General features: G+C 40.6%; 2 protein-coding genes across 3 annotated transcripts in view; one reads left to right on the top strand and one right to left on the bottom strand.

Annotated features, from left to right (window-relative positions):
• The window catches only part of LOC139268221 (hsp90 co-chaperone Cdc37-like 1), a 61,249-nt gene extending 56,813 nt beyond the window's left edge, over window positions 1-4,436 (top strand). The window contains exon 8 of the mRNA XM_070886275.1: window positions 1,938-4,436. Coding sequence (XP_070742376.1) covers window positions 1,938-2,045 — 108 coding nt within the window. The 3' untranslated portion in view covers window positions 2,046-4,436. The remainder of the gene's footprint in view (window positions 1-1,937) is intronic.
• A 3,167-nt stretch (window positions 4,437-7,603) lies between these two features.
• ak3 (adenylate kinase 3) overlaps window positions 7,604-19,568 on the bottom strand; it is a 40,051-nt gene continuing 28,086 nt past the window's right edge. Inside the window, exons 4-6 of one of the 2 annotated variants that reach the window (XR_011593987.1) lie at window positions 12,691-12,809; window positions 11,558-11,776; window positions 7,604-8,137 (exon numbers count right to left, since the gene is read on the bottom strand). Coding sequence is in view for 1 of the 2 variants with exons in the window: in XM_070886261.1 (XP_070742362.1) it covers window positions 11,677-11,776; window positions 12,691-12,809 (219 nt within the window). In the remaining variant the exon portion in view is untranslated. Of the gene's footprint in view, window positions 11,777-12,690; window positions 12,810-19,568 lie in introns of both variants that reach the window. The other variant, XM_070886261.1, reaches the window with a different exon arrangement.

Below are 19,568 nucleotides of genomic sequence, written 5' to 3'. Positions count from 1 at the left end.
GTGAGTCATTTGTAACCTGTCCTTGAACACCCTTCAGTGGCCTAATACAATCTTTGATAGTTCTCTGACTCTTCACATAACTAAAAAAGCTCTTTCCATTACTGCCACAGTTGTCCACAATCCTTTTTTCCATTAGTCTTTTTGCTGTTCTCATAGCAGCCTTAGTTATCTTTAATTCTCTGTATTCAACCCTATTTATTTGAGTGCTACATTTCTTTATATTATAGAAACATTTCTGTTTACATCTTCTTTGTTTTTGTACATACTCAGTCAGCTACCATGGGTCTTTTCTTACCACATTTCCTTATTTTGATTTGGGTATATGTTTGTTTACCACATTTTAAATCTGATTCTTAAAAACTTTCCATTTATATTCAACATCGGTCGCATCACCACCGAGGAGAGTTAGCCAATTTACCTGTTCCAAATCATCTGCCATTTTGGGGAAGTTTGCCCTTCTGAAATCTGGTACGAGTTGCAGGTTCTCAGTACCTTTAGTTCTACTAGCCAATTGGAACCGTATAATGTTGTGATCACTATTGCCCAAATGTTCCCCCACATGGAGGCCTGATAAGAGGTCAGGCTCACTACTAAACACTGGATCCAATACATGATTTTCCCTAGTTACTTCATTAACATGTTGAGTCAGGAAACAGTCCTGTATATTTTCAGTAAATTTTTCAGCTACACTTCCCACCACAACAGCAGGTAAACCATTGTGCCACTGAATGCTAGGAAAATTAAAATCACCCCCAGACAAAGGTGGCATTTTATATTAAAAACATCAGTGATCTGTTTCCGTAATAAGTCATCACGTTCAAGTGTCTGACCTGGGGGTATAACAATTACCAATAATAAATCCCTGCCTGTGAGCTTGGTCCACTTGAACCCATATAGCTTTAGCTGAGCCTGATGAGGCAATATTAAGTCTCTCTCTAGCTGTTAGATTCTCACTGATAAAAATAGCAACCCTACCTACCCTATCCTTTCTGAAACCCTTGTATCGGTTGTGCTGTACTTGGCAGAGAATGTTGCAGGTACTACACATCCTGTCAATATTCTAATAGAACTCTTGATTAAGGGCTGGCACCATTTGCCTTGGAATAACTGGACTCTGGCGTACATAATGGAGTGTCTGAACTCATCTTGAGTTGGCTAATGAGGTACTGAGTAAAAATGAGGTGCTCCTCCTCCATTCTGTACTGTTGTTTCCAAACCCCCTTGCCACAAGGGAGAGAAAAGAGGAGTGAAGTTGCTTCATTCATGGCGCAATTAGTGGGAGTACGAGGTGAAGGGAGAAGAACTTGCCAAAGCATTTCACAGCCAATGAATTAGCATTGCAGTGTAGTACTAGTCATAGGCAAATGCAGCTGCCAATTTGTGAACGGCAAGATCCCACAAACAACAATTATTTTTAATTTGGAGGTGTTGATTGAATGATAAATTGTGGCCAGGAAACTGGGAGGACTTTCCCGCTCTTCAAATAATCCCATGGGATCTTTATATGCCACGCTGAACAGATGGATGGGGTTTTAACTTCTCATCCAATCGGCGACACCGTTGACAATATCGTACTTGTGTGTCAACCTGCATTATATGCTCACATCCTGAATGGGTCTTGAATCCACTGTCTTCTGACTCAAGCGAGAGTGCTACCACTGAACCAAACTGACACAAAGGGTAGGGGGGAATTTTGGCTGTGTGACAGTAGCAAATCAGCAGCCCCTTTTACATCTCTCCCTATTTTAATTTATGTTAAAATCAATATGGGACCTAATATGGAAAAAAATTGTTTTTGAAATGAGTCAAATTCCTGATCATTCCCGGTAGTACTCCTTGTCCAGGTTTGTACCACTTTTCTCTCTTTGCCCTCACTGTAATGTCAACAGTGCACTTGTGTCATTAGTAAGCTTGCTATGCATTTCTATCTACTGCAGGTTGCTGAACACTACTTGCAGTGCTATATAGATGCAGGCCTAAGGATTTACAATACTAAAGAAGCCAAAGAAGAAAGGAATGAGGAACCTAAAATGGACATATCTTAAATGTTTGGCAATGATGCTGTCCAGTTGATATCTGCATAAAACATTTTCACTACAGTTGAAGAAAAGCCGGCTATTTTTGTATGTACCTATTAACTTGCCTGTTCGAATGTTGCACTTTATATTCGTCAGGATTGTTTAAAAAAAAAATGTTTAGTTAACAAGTTTTATTGAAATCCAAACTGCTGGTAGTATGATTTGTTTGTATTGATTTGCTGGTCAACTTTTTCTGCTCTTCATCCTACACCGGCCAAGATATCTTTCTGGTTTTGTTTTGCTCAGTATCAGTTGGATTGCACAGTGTATTATGCTGGTGTGAAGATTTTGCCCTCTTTACTCTGGTGATTAGAACTCGTGGCAAGTTCCCAAAAAATGGTACAAGAGCAGCCCAGTCTGAAATATTTACTTTAAAAAAAAATCAAGTTCCTCATTAATAAAATATGGAGTAGGAGAATGTGGGCTGGTGCCTTTGATTTTTCACTATACAGCATACTTTTCTCCTTTTTGATAATGTAAGCAATAAAATTGTTACGTATTAAACAGATTTCCCCCACTCATATGGACTTTTCACTAATGGTAGTGGAAAATATACCCCACAGTGGACTGTTGCCCAAACTACACCTGTAAGTTGACCAAAATAGTAGACTGAAGCCCAGAAATTTAAAAATGAAATGTGATTTTAAGGAGAATCCAATTTCACCAAGTTCCCTTATCTTCCATGATATTGCTTTTGGTTTAAAAAAAAATTCTTTTCATTGGTGGTTTTGCATCTGTATAATTCTTCTACAAGAAATTCTGTTTTAGCAACTATTGGCTAAATTTAAAAAGCTGAACAGCTGGATGGGATTAATTCCAAAGAACTAAAACGGTGTTCCCCTTTTATATACACAATATTTCAGCCTTTTATTTAAGAATGGAGCCAGAATGTCGACTGAGTATGCAGAATAGTGGAGCTGTCTCAGTAGGATAGCCAGCAAAGAAAATCTGCACCTGTACACTATCTTCAGTGGTGTGATGCACATTTTTTTAAAGAACAAATGACAGTGGAGCAAGTCCTTAGATAGGTGATTGTGGTATGTAGAGAGGATGCAGCAGAGCAATTCAACCCTGACTCCACTGTCAGATTATACTTGCATTCTTTCAAATTGGCACTCCTATGAAACCAGCTGTCCTTCTCCCTCACCCAGTGGGTCTAGATTACAGTAGCAGATAAATCAGAGTAACCATAATACATTTTTGAAGTCAGCAGCTACTGATTCTAGTTTCCAAGTAACCTGTAAAACAATGAACTGTTTAATTAAAACTGGGTTTGTATGTTTTTCCACATGTGTCCCCTAAGAGGGGGAAATCTAATAATTTGCATAGATTTTTGGAGATTTCTATGCAAATCAACTTCGCAGCACTGCAGGGACATAGCAGAGAAATACAATTTGATGAAAAACACAGTGACTTGATGTTCTCTTGTGAATAAACATTCTACCACTTGCTGTGAGATGGTGGGAATGAATGTGAAGATGCTCTGCTCAATGACTGAACAAATTCAACCTTTTGGAGTACCAAGGCTGGCACAGTGCATTATGGTGTCCAGCGCCATGTATTCCACTTGGGTGAAGAGCTTGATGTTAGAACGAGTGGAGTTATGGTACAGTTCTAAAGTAAGCCTTATTGTAAACTGCCAGCCATTGATTAGAGAGAGAGAGACACATGGTTTCAAACTCAATCCAGTCTGATCCTTTACTATTTTCTGATACTTTTCTCAGTCTTGTACTGGCCAATTTAATCAGCATTTATAATGTACCGACTTGTGGGTAAATCATTTTGTTGACAAGTCTCTTTACCTACAAATCCAAGTGGACAATAAAACATGCACTTTTGATAAGTAAGAATGCTGACCAGCCATTTAGTTTTTGCACTGATTTATTTATTGCGCTTTCAAAAAAAAACTTAATCGATGCTTGGTCCTAAATAAATACATTGAAATAAGGAAGATAGTGTTAGTGAGTCCTTTCACCCCCACCATCGCGTCTCCGAGGTGAGATTTTGAACGTGCCAGATGCCCGAGAAAAGCTTTGGACAGGGGAACTTGGTTTGATAATTAGAAAAGTTACATTCAGGTAATAAAATTGGATAGAAATGAAGTTTATTTTCTCTTGTTTTGCCATCAGTATATGTGATTTAAAAAGTAATTCAGAATTGTTCATAAAGATTGAGAAAATACATTAAGTGTTTGTTTTGTAGAGGAATGCTTTTTGATTTGTTTTCAAGTCGAGTTTGTGCACAAGCAAAAGTCTTGATTTATGAGTTTGAATTAAAACGAGCAAAGTTCAAAAATTAAATTGTTTCTAGTTGAATGTGCAAAGTTTACATTGATAATTACAATTGTAATTAATAAAATGGCTGTATTTTACATTTCTTTGGCAAAAGTCTATTTTTTGTATAACATCCTATGCTTTAATTTAGGGGGAAATAGATATTGTATGTCATAGGCAGTCCCTCGCAATTGAGGAAGACTTGCTTCCACTCTTAACATGAGTTGTTAGGTGGCTGTACAATCCAATACGAGAACCACAGTCTCTGTCACAGATGGGACAGACAGTGGTCGAAGGGAAGGGTGGGTGGGAAGCCTGGTTTGCCGCACGCTCCTTTCGCTGCCTGCACTTGATTTCTGCATGCTCTCGGCAACGAGGCTAGAGGAGCTCAGTGCCTTCCCGGATGCACTTCCTCCACTTAGTGCGGTCTTTGGCCAAGGACTCCCAGGTGTCAGTGGGGATGTCGCACTTTATCAGGGAGGCTTTGAGGGTGTCCTTGTAACGTTTCCACTGCCCACTTTTGGCTCGTTTGCCATGGACGAGTTCAGAGTGGAGCGCTTGCTTTAGGAGTCTTGTGTTCAGCATGCGAACTATGTGGCCTGCCCAGCGGAGCTGATCAAGTGTGGTCAGTGCTTCAATGCTGGGAATGTTGGCCTGGTGGAGGACGCTAACATTGGTGCGTCTGTCCTCCCATGGGATTTGTAGGATCTTGTGGAGACATTGTTGGTGGTATTTCTCCAGTGACTTGGTGTCTACTGTACATGTAATTGTACACTATGCAGAGAAAGACCTAATTTATGACTTTACTACATAAGACACAAGAAGCTTCTTTTGCAGATCTTGAGCAGGAGTAATAAACTGCAATTCAACCCCATATGGTGTAATGTACGGTCGTGACTGCACCTTGCTCGAGTACATCAGGCAACCTTCGAGAGGCACCAAATGGAAATCATGCAAGGAATAGTCAACAACACTAATCATTGTATCATGTGACTCGGGATGGTAGAAGGCAAACTAAATGGATCTTGCATTTCCTAAACTGGTTTCAGACAATACAGCACACACACAGTACTGTACTGATCAGCCGAGATTTTGTGGCCAAATCTCAAGTGGGGGCTTGAGACCATGACCTTCTGACTCATGGGAAAGAATGCTACTACTGAGCCAAGGCCAAAATATTGGATCAAAGAGCCATTCATCATTATTGAGGTACTGCCCAACTGGGCAATGGAATGAGACAAGCCGAATGTCAAACTAGTCTGAGCAACTAACCAGTAAATCTACAAAAGAAGCAGTTGGTGGTGTTCAAATAAGTATTTAATACAATACAAGACCAATACATAACCCTGAAGAACAAAAGTTCCACTTGTATAGTCAACCATGGTCACCATGAGGTAAGACGAAGTGTAAAACTAAAGGAAATGGCTGACACAAATGCCAAGGAAAGTGATAATACAGTGGACTAAAAGAAATATAGAAAGTAACAAAATGGACACAATATTAAGAGCTGCAAAAAGGAACAGAAAAAAAAAGTAAAAGGTAAATAGTAAACTGTTTTATAAATATTAAGACTAGGAGATGTGGTCCCATTAAAGACCGGTACAGGTGCTACTGTACTGTAATAGACCATCAAGCTAATGAAAGATTAAACAAATAATTTATATCTCTTCACAGTAGAATACCAGTGATAAAAGGGAAACTAAAAATGAATCAAGAGGGAGGAACTTACTGGATTCAAGAGAACTAACAAAATGGTGATGGAGATGGCGACTTAAAATAGATCAATCTCCAGGAGCTGATAGTTTCAACTCCATGATCATAAGCAGAGGACCGGGAGAAGACAGGAGGCTGTGGTCGGATGAAATCCACAGACAGCATAGACTCCACTTGTTTACATTTGGAGTCTCTAGTTAAGAGGGACTCCATCCAAGAGCTGTTAGAGATGCTGAGTAATAGTTGAGGTGCTGGTGAAGATCGTCCAGTGGATTCAAAGTTAAGGAGGACTGAGCTGGAAATGGATAAACAAACAAAAGGGAAGAAAGAATTTTCCAGTCAGAGCAGAAAAGGACAGATAAGGCCTATCTGTACTGAAGTGCCTGAACTGAAGGCTGAAAAGCAGAAGTGCAGGTACAAAAAAAGAAGCAACACCAGCATGAGGCAGAAGGATGTCAACACAAGGTGGCAAAAGGTGAATCATCAGAAATGCCTTTCAGCACTTCAGCCACTGGCTTTAACATTCACTCCCTCCACCATCAGCACACCATAGCTGCAGTGTTTACAATCCACAAGATGTACTGCAGCATCTCACCAAGGCTTCTTTGGCAGCAACTTCCAAACCTACGACCTCAACAACCGAGAAGCGTAAGTACGGTAGGTGCATGGGAACACAATCAGCTCCAAATCACACACCATCCGGACTTGAACATATCGCCTTTCGTTTGTTGTCATTAGATCAAAATCCTGGAATTTGCTACCTACAACATTGTGGGAATACCTTCAGCAATTGGACTGCAACAGATAAAGAAGGAGGCCACCACCACCTGCTCAAGGGAAACCAGGTAAGGGCAATAAGTGCTAGCCTTGCTAGCAACGCACACATTGAGGGAATTAATTAAAAATAAATAAATAAACGTCCAAATTAATTGTGACTTTTTACAATACTGTTACAGCAACCCAGTTTGCATTCCATTCCAAGGTTCTTGCCAAACCTGATACAACAGTTAAAACAAAAGAATGGCTTTGTTGAACAGTTTTCCTCTATATATGAAAAACTCAGATGCTCACAATAATTGTGCTTCTTGTTCCTTTTCCATCTGCTTTTGCTCATCTTTTTAATGTTATCCAATCCTGTTGAATATTTGTTTACTTACACTTTTTAGAAAAGCCTTCTGCATATCCCCAATTCCACACTTTACATTTCTACTTAGCCCCATTTACACTGTTGGCCTTATCTTCACTCATTTGCCCAAAATGAATTTCAACTGTAGCTTCACCAACATTTCAAGTCCTTGCCACTTTCCTACTGTTGAAATTCCAATCACTAGTGTTATAATTAACCATCTAAAACTCAAGCTGCATTCCTTCAGAGTCTGCTCAAAGTAGTATCCACACTTTTGTGTACACTAACAATAAAACTCTAGCTGGATGTGAAATATGTAAACAAGACCCAACAAATCCAAGTGTTTAGTTGTTTCCTCCGCCAAACCCATACACACATAAAATGGACCAAAATAGTTTTCTCTCAGTTCAGACTTGCCTTTTAACAATTTATTGATTTGCTAATTGCACACAATACATTTAGTCATAGATTGACCAAGTAAATAAGAACATAAGAAATAGGAGTTTAAAGCACTAACTACCACCCTAATTATTCAATTTGCCAGGACACTGGTCCCAGCCGGTTTAACTGGAACCCATCCCAACAGAACAGCTTTCTCTTTCCCCAGTACGAGTGCCAGTGACCCATGATTCAAAACCCCTGTCTCCCACACCACTCTTTGAGCCACGCAATTAACTCTGATCTTCTTGTCCCAATGCTGATTTGTGCATGGCTCAGGTAATCCAGAGATTATTACCTGTGAGGTTCTGCATTTTAATTTCAACCCTAGCTCCTCAAACTCACCCAGCAGATCCTCATTTCTAGTTCTATCTATGTCATTTGTTCCTACGTGGACCACGACAACTGGATCATCCCCCTCCCGCTCAAAGTTCTTCTGCAGCTGCGAGGAGATGTCCTGAACCCTGGCACTGGGCACGCAACACAACCTTTGGAACTCCCGGTTGCAGCTACAGCGAATAGAGATAATGGTTTAGTTCAACCAGGATTTTTTAAAAAAAATGCATTTCTTATTTTAAAATCATTTATATGATGAAGGAACTCGGAAAACAAATGCTGCCGTATCTAATGGGCTAGACTTTCGGCACATCATCGCCCATTTCACGCCCATATAAGAGCTGAGATGCAGGCTATCGCCTATATTTGCTGAAAAGTGGAAACTAGCACCCAATTATAGCCCAGTTATCGCCGGCCCAATTTTCGCAAAAAAATGACGTCATCCTTGTGCAAGGCCGAGAATAATGCTCATAATGGAAACTTGCGCCCGATGATTCCTTCCATTTTAGTAATAGTTTTAAAATACCGATTTCCCTCTCAATTATACTTCTTTCAGTTTTTGGCCTAAGTTTTGCTCTCTTGCACAAATGAATTCATTGGGATGGCTCTCTAAAGTCAAATGAACTGCCAATGAAGTTCCTCCACAAAAGAAAAATTGTATAGAGAGACACAATGAGAAATATTTTACATTGCAGTACAGGTGGATCAACACTTCGGCAGAGTATAAGTGATAAAAAGATTTGATAGATACAGTGAAACTATTGCCTTTGGGGAATCCAGAAGGAGGCATAATCTTAAAATTAGAGCCAATCCATTTAGGAGTGAAATCAAGGGACACTCAGAGGGTAGAAGAAAACTGGAACGCTCTTCCTCCAATACTGTGGATGCTGGGCCCATTAGAATTTTCAAGACCAAGATTGATAGATCTTTGTTCGGTGAGGACATCGAGAGATATGGAGCAAAATTGATTAAATGGACTTGAATTACAGATCAGCCATGATCTAACTGAGTGGTGGACAGGCTCAAGAGGCTGAATAGCTACTCCTGTTGAGTTGCAGAAATAGATCAACAGTAAACCTGCAGAAAGCAGCAATTTGGTCGTTTTAAGTGTTTTATGCAACTATGTAAAATACTTTCCTAGGTTAAGATGCATAGCATCCTTTCATACTTTCCAAAAAAAAAGTCAATTAATGTTTTACTGCCCACAATACAACAAGCATCCTTGGAATGCATGGTCATATGAATCGTCATTCATGTGCAATACAGATGCCACTGGAATATCCACTCTAAACGCAGACATCCGCAAACATCACTGTGCTGTCTGTGTTTAATTATATTAACAGAGGAACTGGATACAGCAATTGAGCATCAGATCCATAAATCATCAGACTCGCAGCTCAAGTTGCAGCAATTCATTTTGTTGCTTAAAACAGGAAATCATCAACATTGTGTTTAGTAAAAAAACCTTTTCATGCTTTCAGATTCTTGCAGCAGTTGGAGGCAGGAAGTATCCAGATCACTCGATGCAATCTATTGGTTGCTTGATTATCACCTTGACCAAAATGCCTCAAGTGGCTGGAGAAGGCGGTCAGAGCAAGTCAAGTCTGGTTCACCTCTTACAGATTGCCCTCCTTAGTAATAAAACTGATGGAACTTTGAGGCATCAGACTGAGGCTGTAGCTTGGCAGTCAGTGTGACTTAACAATACGATAGATCTCCAAAATTCTTCCCATAAAACTGGATTGGTCTACCAAGATTAACCACTTGCTTTTATTTCAAATATTTTTTTGAAAATAGTTCTAAAATTGCTAACTTAATATTTTTCTCAATTTACTGCAATTTCCAGTCGTAGTTTCTGTATTTAGCTGTAATTGTCCAGGGATGCTGGAAAGTAAAACACACCTTAGCATGCTGCTTTTTCTACTTAATTTTAGATGGAACACAGTTTCTTGCTGCACCTTGATTGATTTCAAACACTATCCTGCACCAAAACAAAATACTGTGGATGTTCGAAATCTGAAATATACACAGAAAATGCTGGAAACATTCAGGAGGTTAGAGAGAAACAGTTGTCGTTTCCCCGCTCCCCATCCCAAGCATCTTCCCATGCAAGCGCAGGAGATGCAACACCTGTCATTTTACCTCCTTCCTTCTTACCATTCCAGGGTCCAAACACGCCTTCCAGGTGAAATAGTGATTTACTTGCATTGCTTTCCATGTAGTATACTGTATTCGCTGCTCACGATGCAGCGAATACAGTATACTATCTCTGCATTAGGGAGAGCAAATACAGATTGGGTGATCGCTTTGCGGAACACCTCTGTTCAGTCCGCAAGTGTTACCTGCAGCTTCAAGACGCTTGTTATTTTAATTCTCCGCCCTACACCCACTCTGACCTTGGCCTCCTACGCAGTTCTAATGAAGTTCAATGGAAGCTCGAGGAACAGTACCTCATCTTTCAGTTAGGCAACTTACAGCATTGTGGACTCAATATCGAGTTCAACAATTTCAGATGATAACCACTGCTCCCATTTATTTGGACAGTAGTTGCTGGTAATATTCTGCTTTTGTCATCTTCTGCTCCTCTCGACCCATCTTTTGTTTCTTTTATTGTCCCATTACCCTCCCCTTTTGCCTTGCACCATCCTCCCTTCTGTCATTTAATCTCTCCCGCCTTCCATCCCATCACACACCTTCCCTTTTGTTCTTTCCTCCCCTCCCCCTTTCCCTGCTTCTGTACTTGCTTAAAGCCTGTTACATCTCTAACTTTTTCCAGTCATCGACCTGAAACGTTAACTCTGTTTCTCTCACCTCAGATGCTGCTTCACCTGCTGAGTATTCCAGCATTTTCTGTTTTAATTACTGTGCTGTACTGTCTCACTTAAAAAGGGAAGTCTATGCAGTAACATTTAGTTTAAATTATTCATTCATAGAAATAATTGCAAACCAGAATGTTGGTGCATGTAGATCCTCAAATCAGTCTCCCTTCCCACTAGGCTGCTCTGGTGCGGTCAGTGGCAGGAAGTACCTCAGTGAAGCTCCACAAGTAAGGCACAGCCTGACAGCCACTCACCCAGGGAGCCATGGTACTCGACATGATTGGGGATACTTCTGAAAGCACCAAGAACTATATGTGCGATACTGTGCTGGATTTTATTTTATAAATTTCACCCGTACCAAGTCAGGAACAGATGGATTGGTCAATTATTGAAGGACTCAACTCAGTTACCTCGTGTTCCAATCAACCTGCTGACCTGCAGTTCCTGGGCAACAATATGTACAGATAATTTTTTTCTCTTTTGTTTGGAAAGATGCCAAATCGAATGTTTTGTAGTTAACCATTGGGAGCATACCCTTCCACCTGCACCTTAATTAATTAGTTGTGTGAATTATTGGTTAGTATGAATTATTGGTCAGTGTGAAATAATTATTGACAGTACAGCAAATTATCAGCTATGTAAACAAATTAGTTCTTTCAATTCTCAACTGTGAATAAAGTTGCTGATTTACTCTAGTCAGTCATGAACAATAATATTAAAATGTTTCTTTAAAGTTATGCTACAGAGAAATGCTCTTTTCTTAAAAATCCATACCAATTTTTTTTAAATTCCAAAAGACAGTTTCATGTTCTTTCCCTCTCGTGCTTTGATCAACCAAGATGTCATTTGATGAAAAGTTTGCCTGCCATTTTCTTGCTGTTGCACTCTTTGATTTACCGGAGTGTTGGCAGCTTCTTGCCAAGGAAGGCATGCACGTGAGGCCAAATCTTGTTGGTTTCTATCCCCGAGAAGACTTCTAAAATGCCTTTATTTCTATAAAAAGCACAAAAATTATCTTTCATTCATAGAATAGAAAATAAACTCTCGGGCACTCCAATAAACATAGAAACATATGGATTGCTAGATGAAAAAAGACCAAGGTCCACCTTATTCGTCTTTTACCATCTCGCACGATACAATGATAATGGAGTTGTTGACGAATCATAGCAATCAATCGCGACCAGTTAGTCTACAACAGACCCAGACAGGAGATGAGGAAATCCCCAGAGAGAGAGAGAGATTTGGGAACCTTAAGTCCAAAGTCACCTGTTTCACCCAAGCATGTTACACTTCCCACATGTCATGTCTCAAATTACTCAAACACAATCCCCAAGTTATTTTCTGAAATAAATGTAATTTGCATTTGAATTAATCAGTACTAACTGCATTCACCGTCACCCAAGGGATTGACTACCCGCTCACTGAAATATTGTTTTCACAGATTAATTTTGAATTTACCATCCTTCAAGTGCATGCCACGTTTTCTTGTTATACTGTTCTGGACAAGATGAAAGAGCTTGTCATGGTCTACATTATTACATCCCTTTAGAATCCTAAGCACAACAATGCTATCACTTCTTAACCTTCCCTTTTCTAGTGAAAGCATGCCCAATTTACAGAAACATTTTTCTTTTAAAAAATTGCTCTTTCATTAAACTAACCTGTATAATAATGATGTCTTTGCAATAGATTTGGTTCTGTATTGCTACCCTGGAAATATGATTCCTAATTTTTCCACAAGTATGCTGCTTTTCTACAAATATGCTGCACAACCCTTTCAAATAGAGAGCAGAATAGGCTGGGCCAGACTTCTGAATAGACATCAATGTGTCACGAACGCCCAAGAGGCACGATTCAGGGAGTAGAGCTTTCCATTATCCACAGTTTTTAAAAGTTTCATCACTTACTTATAGTATTCCAAAACCGGCTGCGTTAGTTCTTCATATGCCTGAAGCCTTAAAATCACAGTTTCTGGCTTGTCATCATCACGCTGAATCAGAGGTTCCCCAGTGAGGTCATCAATCCCCTTTTTTGGAAATAATTTAGAGAATAAAAGAAGTAAAGCAAAGTAGTTTGTATTTCATCTCCCCAAAAATGTTAACATTTTCCTCTTGAATAACCCAGTTAGCACAACAGATACCATACCACGAGTGTCTCTCTCGGTAAGTTTTCACAACAGTGTTGTGTGTGTGTACTGAATCTGCAAAGGGATATATAGACAGGCTAAGTGAGTGAGCAAAAATTTGGCAGATGGGAGTATAATGTGAGAACATGTGAGGTTATCCACTTTGGCAGAAATAATAGAAAAGCAATTTATAATTTAAATGGAGAAAAATTTCCCAAGTGCTGCAGTACAGAGAGACCTGGGGGTCCTTGTGCATGAAACACAAGAAGATAGTATGCAGGTACAGCAAGTAATTAGCAAGGCAAATGGAATGTTGGCCTTTATTGCAAGGGGCATAGAGTATAAAAGCAGAGAAGTCCTGCTACAACTGTACAGGGTATTGGTAAGGCCACACCTGGAGTACTGTGTACAGTTTTGGACTCCGTATTTAAGGAAGGATCATCATAGGCAGTCCCTCGGAATCGAGGAAGACTGACTTCCACGCTTAGCATACGTTCTTAGGTGGCTGTACAGTCCAATACGAGAACCACAGTCTCTGTCACAGGTGGGACAGACAGTGGTTGAAGGGAAGGGTGGGCAGGGAGCCTGGTTTGCCGCATGATTTCTGCATGCTCTCGGTGATGATACTCGAGGAGCTCAGTGCCCTCCCGGATGCACTTCCTTCACTTAGGGCGGTCTTTGGCCAGGGACTCCCAGGTGTCGGTGGGGATGTCGCACTTTATCAAGGAGGCTTTGAGGGTGTCCTCATAACGTTTCCTCTGCCCACCTTTGGCTCGTTTGCCGTGGACGAGTTCAGGGTAGTGCATTTGCTTTGGGAGTCTCGTGTCTGGCATGCGAACTATGTGGCCTGCCCAGCGGAGCTGATCAAGTGTGGACAGTGCTTCAATGCTGGGGATATAGGCCTGGATGAGGACACTGATGTTGGTGCGTCTGTCCTCCCAGAGGATTTGTAGGATCTTGCAGAGACATCAGTGGTGGTATTTCTCCAGCGACTTGAGGTGTCTGCTGTACATGGTCCACGTCTCTGAGCCATACAGGAGGGCGGGTATTACTACAGCCCTGTAAACCATGAGCTTGGTGACAGTTTTGAGGGGCTGGTCTTCAAACACTCTTTGCCTCAGGCGGCTGAAGACTGCATTGGCGCACTGGAGGCAAGGAAGGATATACTTGCATTGGAGGCTGTTCAGAGAAGGTTCACTAGGTTGATTCCGGAGATGAGGGGGTTGACTTATGAAGATAGGTTGAGTAGGTTGGGCCTTTGCACATTAGAGTTCAGAAGAAAGAGAGGTGATCTTATTGAAACATAAAAGATAGTGAGGGGGCTTGATAAGATGGATGCAGAGGGGATATTTCCATTCATAGGGGAAATTAAAATTAGGAGGCATAGTCTCAGGATAAGGGGCCGCCCATTTAAAACTGAGATGAGGAGGAATTTCTTCTCTCAGAGGGTTGTAAATCTATGGAATTCTCTGCCCCAGAGAGTTGTGGAGGCTGGGTCATTGAATATATTTAAGGCGGAAATAGACAGATTTTTGAGCGATAAGGGAGTAAAGGGTTATGGGGAGCAGGCAGGGAAGTGGAGCTGATCAGATCAGCCATGATCTTATTGAATGGAGGAGCAGGCTCAAGGAGCCAAATAGCTTACTCCTGCTCCTATTTCTTATGTTCTTGTGTGTGGCAGGTGAATGTACAAAACAGCATATTGCCGCAGTTTCTGAAATCAGCAGTTTGAAATAAAGAGTGAAATTCACATGAAGGAGTTCATAGAATCAAAGAATGAAACTGCACAGAAGGAGGCCATTCAGCTCATCCTTGAGCGCTATTCAATTAATCTCACTCCATGCTCTTTCCCCATAGTCCTGTAAATGCCTTTCTTTCAAGTATTTATCCAATTTTCTTTTGAATGTTACTATTGAATCTGCCTCCATCAACCTTTCAGGCAGTGTATTCCTGATCTTAACCACTCGCTGTAAATCCACATCCCCTGGTTACTGACCGTTGTGCCACTGCAAACAGTTTCTCCTTATTTACTCTATCAAAACCCTTCATGATTTTGAACATCTCTATCAAATCTCCACAGAACCTTCCCTACTATAAAAGGAGAACAACCCCAGCTTCTCCAGTCTCCCCACATAACTGAAGTTGTTCATACCTGGACTCATTCGAGTGAATCTCTTCTGCACCCTCTCCAAGGCCTCGACATCCTTCCTCAAGTCTGGTGCCCAGCATGGGCCACTGTACTCCAGCTGAGGCCTAACCAATCTTTTATAAAGGTTTAGCCTAACTTCCTTGATTTTGTAATCTATGCCTCTATTAATAAAGCCAAGGATCCCACATTCGTTTTTAAATAACCTTCTCAACTTGTCCTGCCATCTTCAAAGATTTGTGTATCTACACCCCCAGGTCTCTCGGTTTTTGCACCCCCTTTAAAATTGTACCATTTAGTTCATATTGCCTCTCCTCATTCTTCCAACCAAAATATATCACCTCATACTGCTCTGCATTAAATTTCAATCTTCCGTGTGTATGCTCATTTCACCAGTCTGTCTATGTCCTGTTGAAGTCTGTTATTATCCTCCTCATTGTTTACTACATTTCTGAATTTGTCATCTGCAGATTTTGAAATAATGCCCTGTGTACCCAAGTCCAGGTCATGAATATATATCAAAAAGAGCAGTGGTCATAATACCAACCCCTGGGGAACACCATTGTATACTTTCCTCCAGTCTGAAAAACAACCGTTAACCACTACTCTGCTTTCTGTCCCTTAGTCTATTTTGTATCCATGCTGCTACTGTCCCTTTAATCCCATGGCTATAATTTTGGCAACAAGTCTGGTTATATCTTACTTTGTCAAATGCCTTTTGAAAGTCAATAAACACATTAACCGCACTACCCTCATCAACACTCTCCGTTACTTCAAAGAACTCGATTAAGTTAGTCAAACACAATTTGCCTTTAATAAATTTGTGCTAACTTTCATTTATTATCCCATACTTTTCCAAATGCCAAATCATTTTGCCCCGGATTATTGTCTCTTAAGTTTCCCCATTACAAATGTTAGACTGACTGGCCTGTAGTTGCCAGGTTTAACCCTCTCCTTTTTTTTTTTAAATGGGGGTGTAACATTTACAGCCATCCAGTCTTCTGGCACCACCCTCATATCCAAGGAGGATTGGAAGATGGTGGCCAGAGTCTCCACAATTTCCACCCTTACTTTCTTTAGAAACATAGAAAATAGGTGCAGGAGTAGGCCATTCAGCCCTTCGAGCCTGCACCACCATTCAATATCATGGCTGATCATTCACCTCAGTAACCTAGGATGCATCCCAAGTGGACCGGGTAACTTCTCTACTTTGAGGATTGCCAACCTTTTAAGTACCTCCTCTTTCTCTATTTTTATCCTATCCAATATCACTATTGCCTCCTCCTTTACTGCTACATTGGCAGCACCCTCTTTAGTGATGATGCAAAGTATTCATTTAGTACCTCAGCCTAAACCTCAACCTCATTTAGTATCTTCTGCCACGACAAGATCATCTCATTTTTGGTCCCTATTTGGCCCACCCTTCCTATGACTGCCCCTTTACTATTTGTGTTTATAAAAGACTTTTGGGTTCCCTTTTAAGTTAGCCGCTACTCTATTCTCATCTCCCTTTTCCCCTCTTATTTCCTTTTTTCAATCTGCTCCATATTCATCTTGGTTCTCTACTGTATTATGAACCTTCCAATTGTCATAAGCCTCCTTTTTCTGTTTCATTTTAATCACTATCTGTAGTCATTGAGTTCTAGCTTTGGATGTCCTTCCTTTCCCCCTCGAGGGATTGCATCTACTCTGTACCTGAACCATCTCTTCTTTGAAGGCCTCCCATTGTTCAATAACTGTTTTGCCGACCAATTTCTGCTCCCAATCCAACTGGGCCAGGTCCCTTTTCAACTCACTGAAGTTAGTTCTCTTCCAGTTAAGTATTTTTTTACACTTGATTGTTCCTTGTCCTTTTCCATAACTATTCTAAACATAATGATAATGGCCCTGAAATCCCAGCCTCCCCTGGTCCGTATGGAGTGTGTACGGACCCGGGAAGGCAACGCAAAAGCTGGTCTTCCGATCCGGAGAAGGACAATCCCATGACAGAGATTGAGCTATGTGCCCATCTCTTGCCCTGCAAATGTCCTTAAAACTCTTGCACCAACTCTTGCTATGCAGGTGCATAGCCTACTTTTACCAATGTAAGCATTTTAAAACATAAAAACATAAATATTTTAAAATTTTATTTTTATATGTTAAAATCCCTGTCCACTAAGGTAAGTTTATTTTAAACCATAATTAAAACTTTTTAAAAATCGGCAAATATTTTTTTTCAAAAAATATTTCGATCAATTTTAATTTCTATAATGTGTTTATGTGAGGTGTTTAAAAAAAAATGTTATGTAGTGTTTGGGGGTGTTTCTCATTCATACTGATAGGAGTTTCATACTTACGAAACTCCTATTACTATGAATGAGAAAATACTTTACCGTGATTGGGTGTCCAGACCCAAGTGACTACTACGAACGTCCCAACAGGAATGCGCTCCGTTGCGCAAGAGGAGGAGGCCTTGAGTCCGGGATCTCTGGTAAGCGTTCAACTAAAAGGTAAGTGCGCATCTTCTCTCCTATTTTTAGTCGAGTGCCCGCAGGAAGAAGAAACTGGGATTTCAAGGCAATTATGATCACTGTTCGCCAAATGTTCCCCCACTGTAACATGCTCCACTTCATTCCCCAGAATTAGATCCAGCACTGCTTCCTTCCTCGTTGAGTTGGAAACACACTGAAGAAAGTTCTCTTAGACATTTCAGGAATTTCTCCTCCTCCTCCTCCTCTTTGCCCTTAACATTAGTCTAAATTAAGATAATTGAAATCCCCATTATCACTACTCTGCAGATCTTGCATCTTTCTGTAATTTGCTACTCTATCTCTTTCCCACTATTTGGTGGCCTGTACTCTACACGCAGTAGCGTAATAGCTCTTCTTTTGTCAATGTAAAGAAGGGCTAGCAATAATTTAATACCATCAAGGAGCTTATGAATTTTATGCCAAGGTACATGTTACAGGTCACTTCACTCCCGAGGATCATTCCTACAATGCTATCAAAATGCAAACAAAAATGTAAGCAAATGTTCTCTTTCCTGGTTTAGGGCAGGTAGACAAGCTATGTAGGGCAGGTAGACAAGCTATGTAGGGCAGGTAGACAAGCTATGTAGGGCAGGTAGACAAGCTATGTAGGGCAGGAAGCTATGTAGGCAAGGGCAACATACAGTAATGTTGATGGAAACTAATTGGCTCCATCGATGGCTGGCACTTGTTATTCAGCCCTAAGTCGTGGTTGTACCTTAGTGATTATGTGGGATGGCTGATCACTAACCAGCAAGATTCAAAACTTAGCTTTTAGCTTCATGGGAATAATTTTAGGCCAAAGGAAATTTTTTGTCTAATTGATTCTCTGGATTTAGACATCGCTGGCAAGGCTGGCATTTATTGCCCATCCCTAGTTGCCTTGAGGTGGTGGTTGGTCTTCTTGAAACGCTGCAGTCCATGTGGTGAAGGTGCTCCCACAATGCTATAGTGGTTTGATGCTAGGACACTTAATAGAGCAGTTAAGAATCAACAATATTGATGTGGGACTGGAGTCACATAAAAGCCAAAGATGATAAGGCCAGCAGGTTTCTTTCCCAAAAAGGACATGAATGAACTCGTTGGGTTTTTATGACAAACTAACAGCTTCATGATCACTTTTACTGACACCTATTGAATTCAAATTCTCAAAACTGCCATGTTGGGATTTGAACTTATATTCTCCAGATCATTAGTCCAGGCCTCTGATTACGAGTCAATTAACACAACCATTACGCTGCCATACCCCTGCTTTGCACGCTTCACTTGGTCAGTGCAGTATATCAACATCCGCTGAGTCCAGGCCGCTGCTAACTTTCGTAACAGAATATCAAGATGCCAACTCATGCTTTTGTCAATATGGGTCTTAGAGCAATCGGCATTGAAAGACTCAGCAGCCACTGATAGTGATGATGCTAAACATTTCTCATTGTATAAAAGCTCTGGGATATAGGGGCTTCAGATTCTGGATGGTGTTGAGACTGGGCATTTCCAACAGCTGATACACAGGCAATGACAATATATACAAAACCCAAATCCTGGCATTCATCCAACAAGCTTTGAGATTGTACTTTGATTAGAAAGGAACATTGACCAATAAATTCCAAATGAAGAACTTTAAACAGAAATATTAACTCAAATGGAAGAGTCAATGCTAAACAGGTAAAGAAACCAAAATGACTCGGGTTTACGAAATGGTTATTTACTGGATTCCAAATCTATTATTTTTTTTTTAATCCTACGGTTTGGTAAAATGATCAAGTTAAACTTTCCTATATGTGAACAATAGTAGAAGGTGTCAGCCTTGGCTCAGTGGTCGCATTCTCGTCTTGGAGTCAAAAGGCCATGGGAGTAATGCATTGGCAGAGGTGTCGTCTGTCAGATGAGATTTTAAACCGAGGCGCCATCTTCCCTCTCAGGTGGAAATAAAAGATCCATGGTACTATTCGAAAAAGTATAGTACCAATATTTATCCCTCAACCAATTATCACGAAAAGTGATTATATC

Source organism: Pristiophorus japonicus, chromosome 1, assembly GCF_044704955.1.
Source record: "Pristiophorus japonicus isolate sPriJap1 chromosome 1, sPriJap1.hap1, whole genome shotgun sequence".
Taxonomy (NCBI): domain Eukaryota; kingdom Metazoa; phylum Chordata; class Chondrichthyes; family Pristiophoridae; genus Pristiophorus; species Pristiophorus japonicus.
The sequence above is the reverse complement of the archived record's forward strand: the minus strand, read 5'-3'. Positions and strand labels throughout refer to the sequence as shown.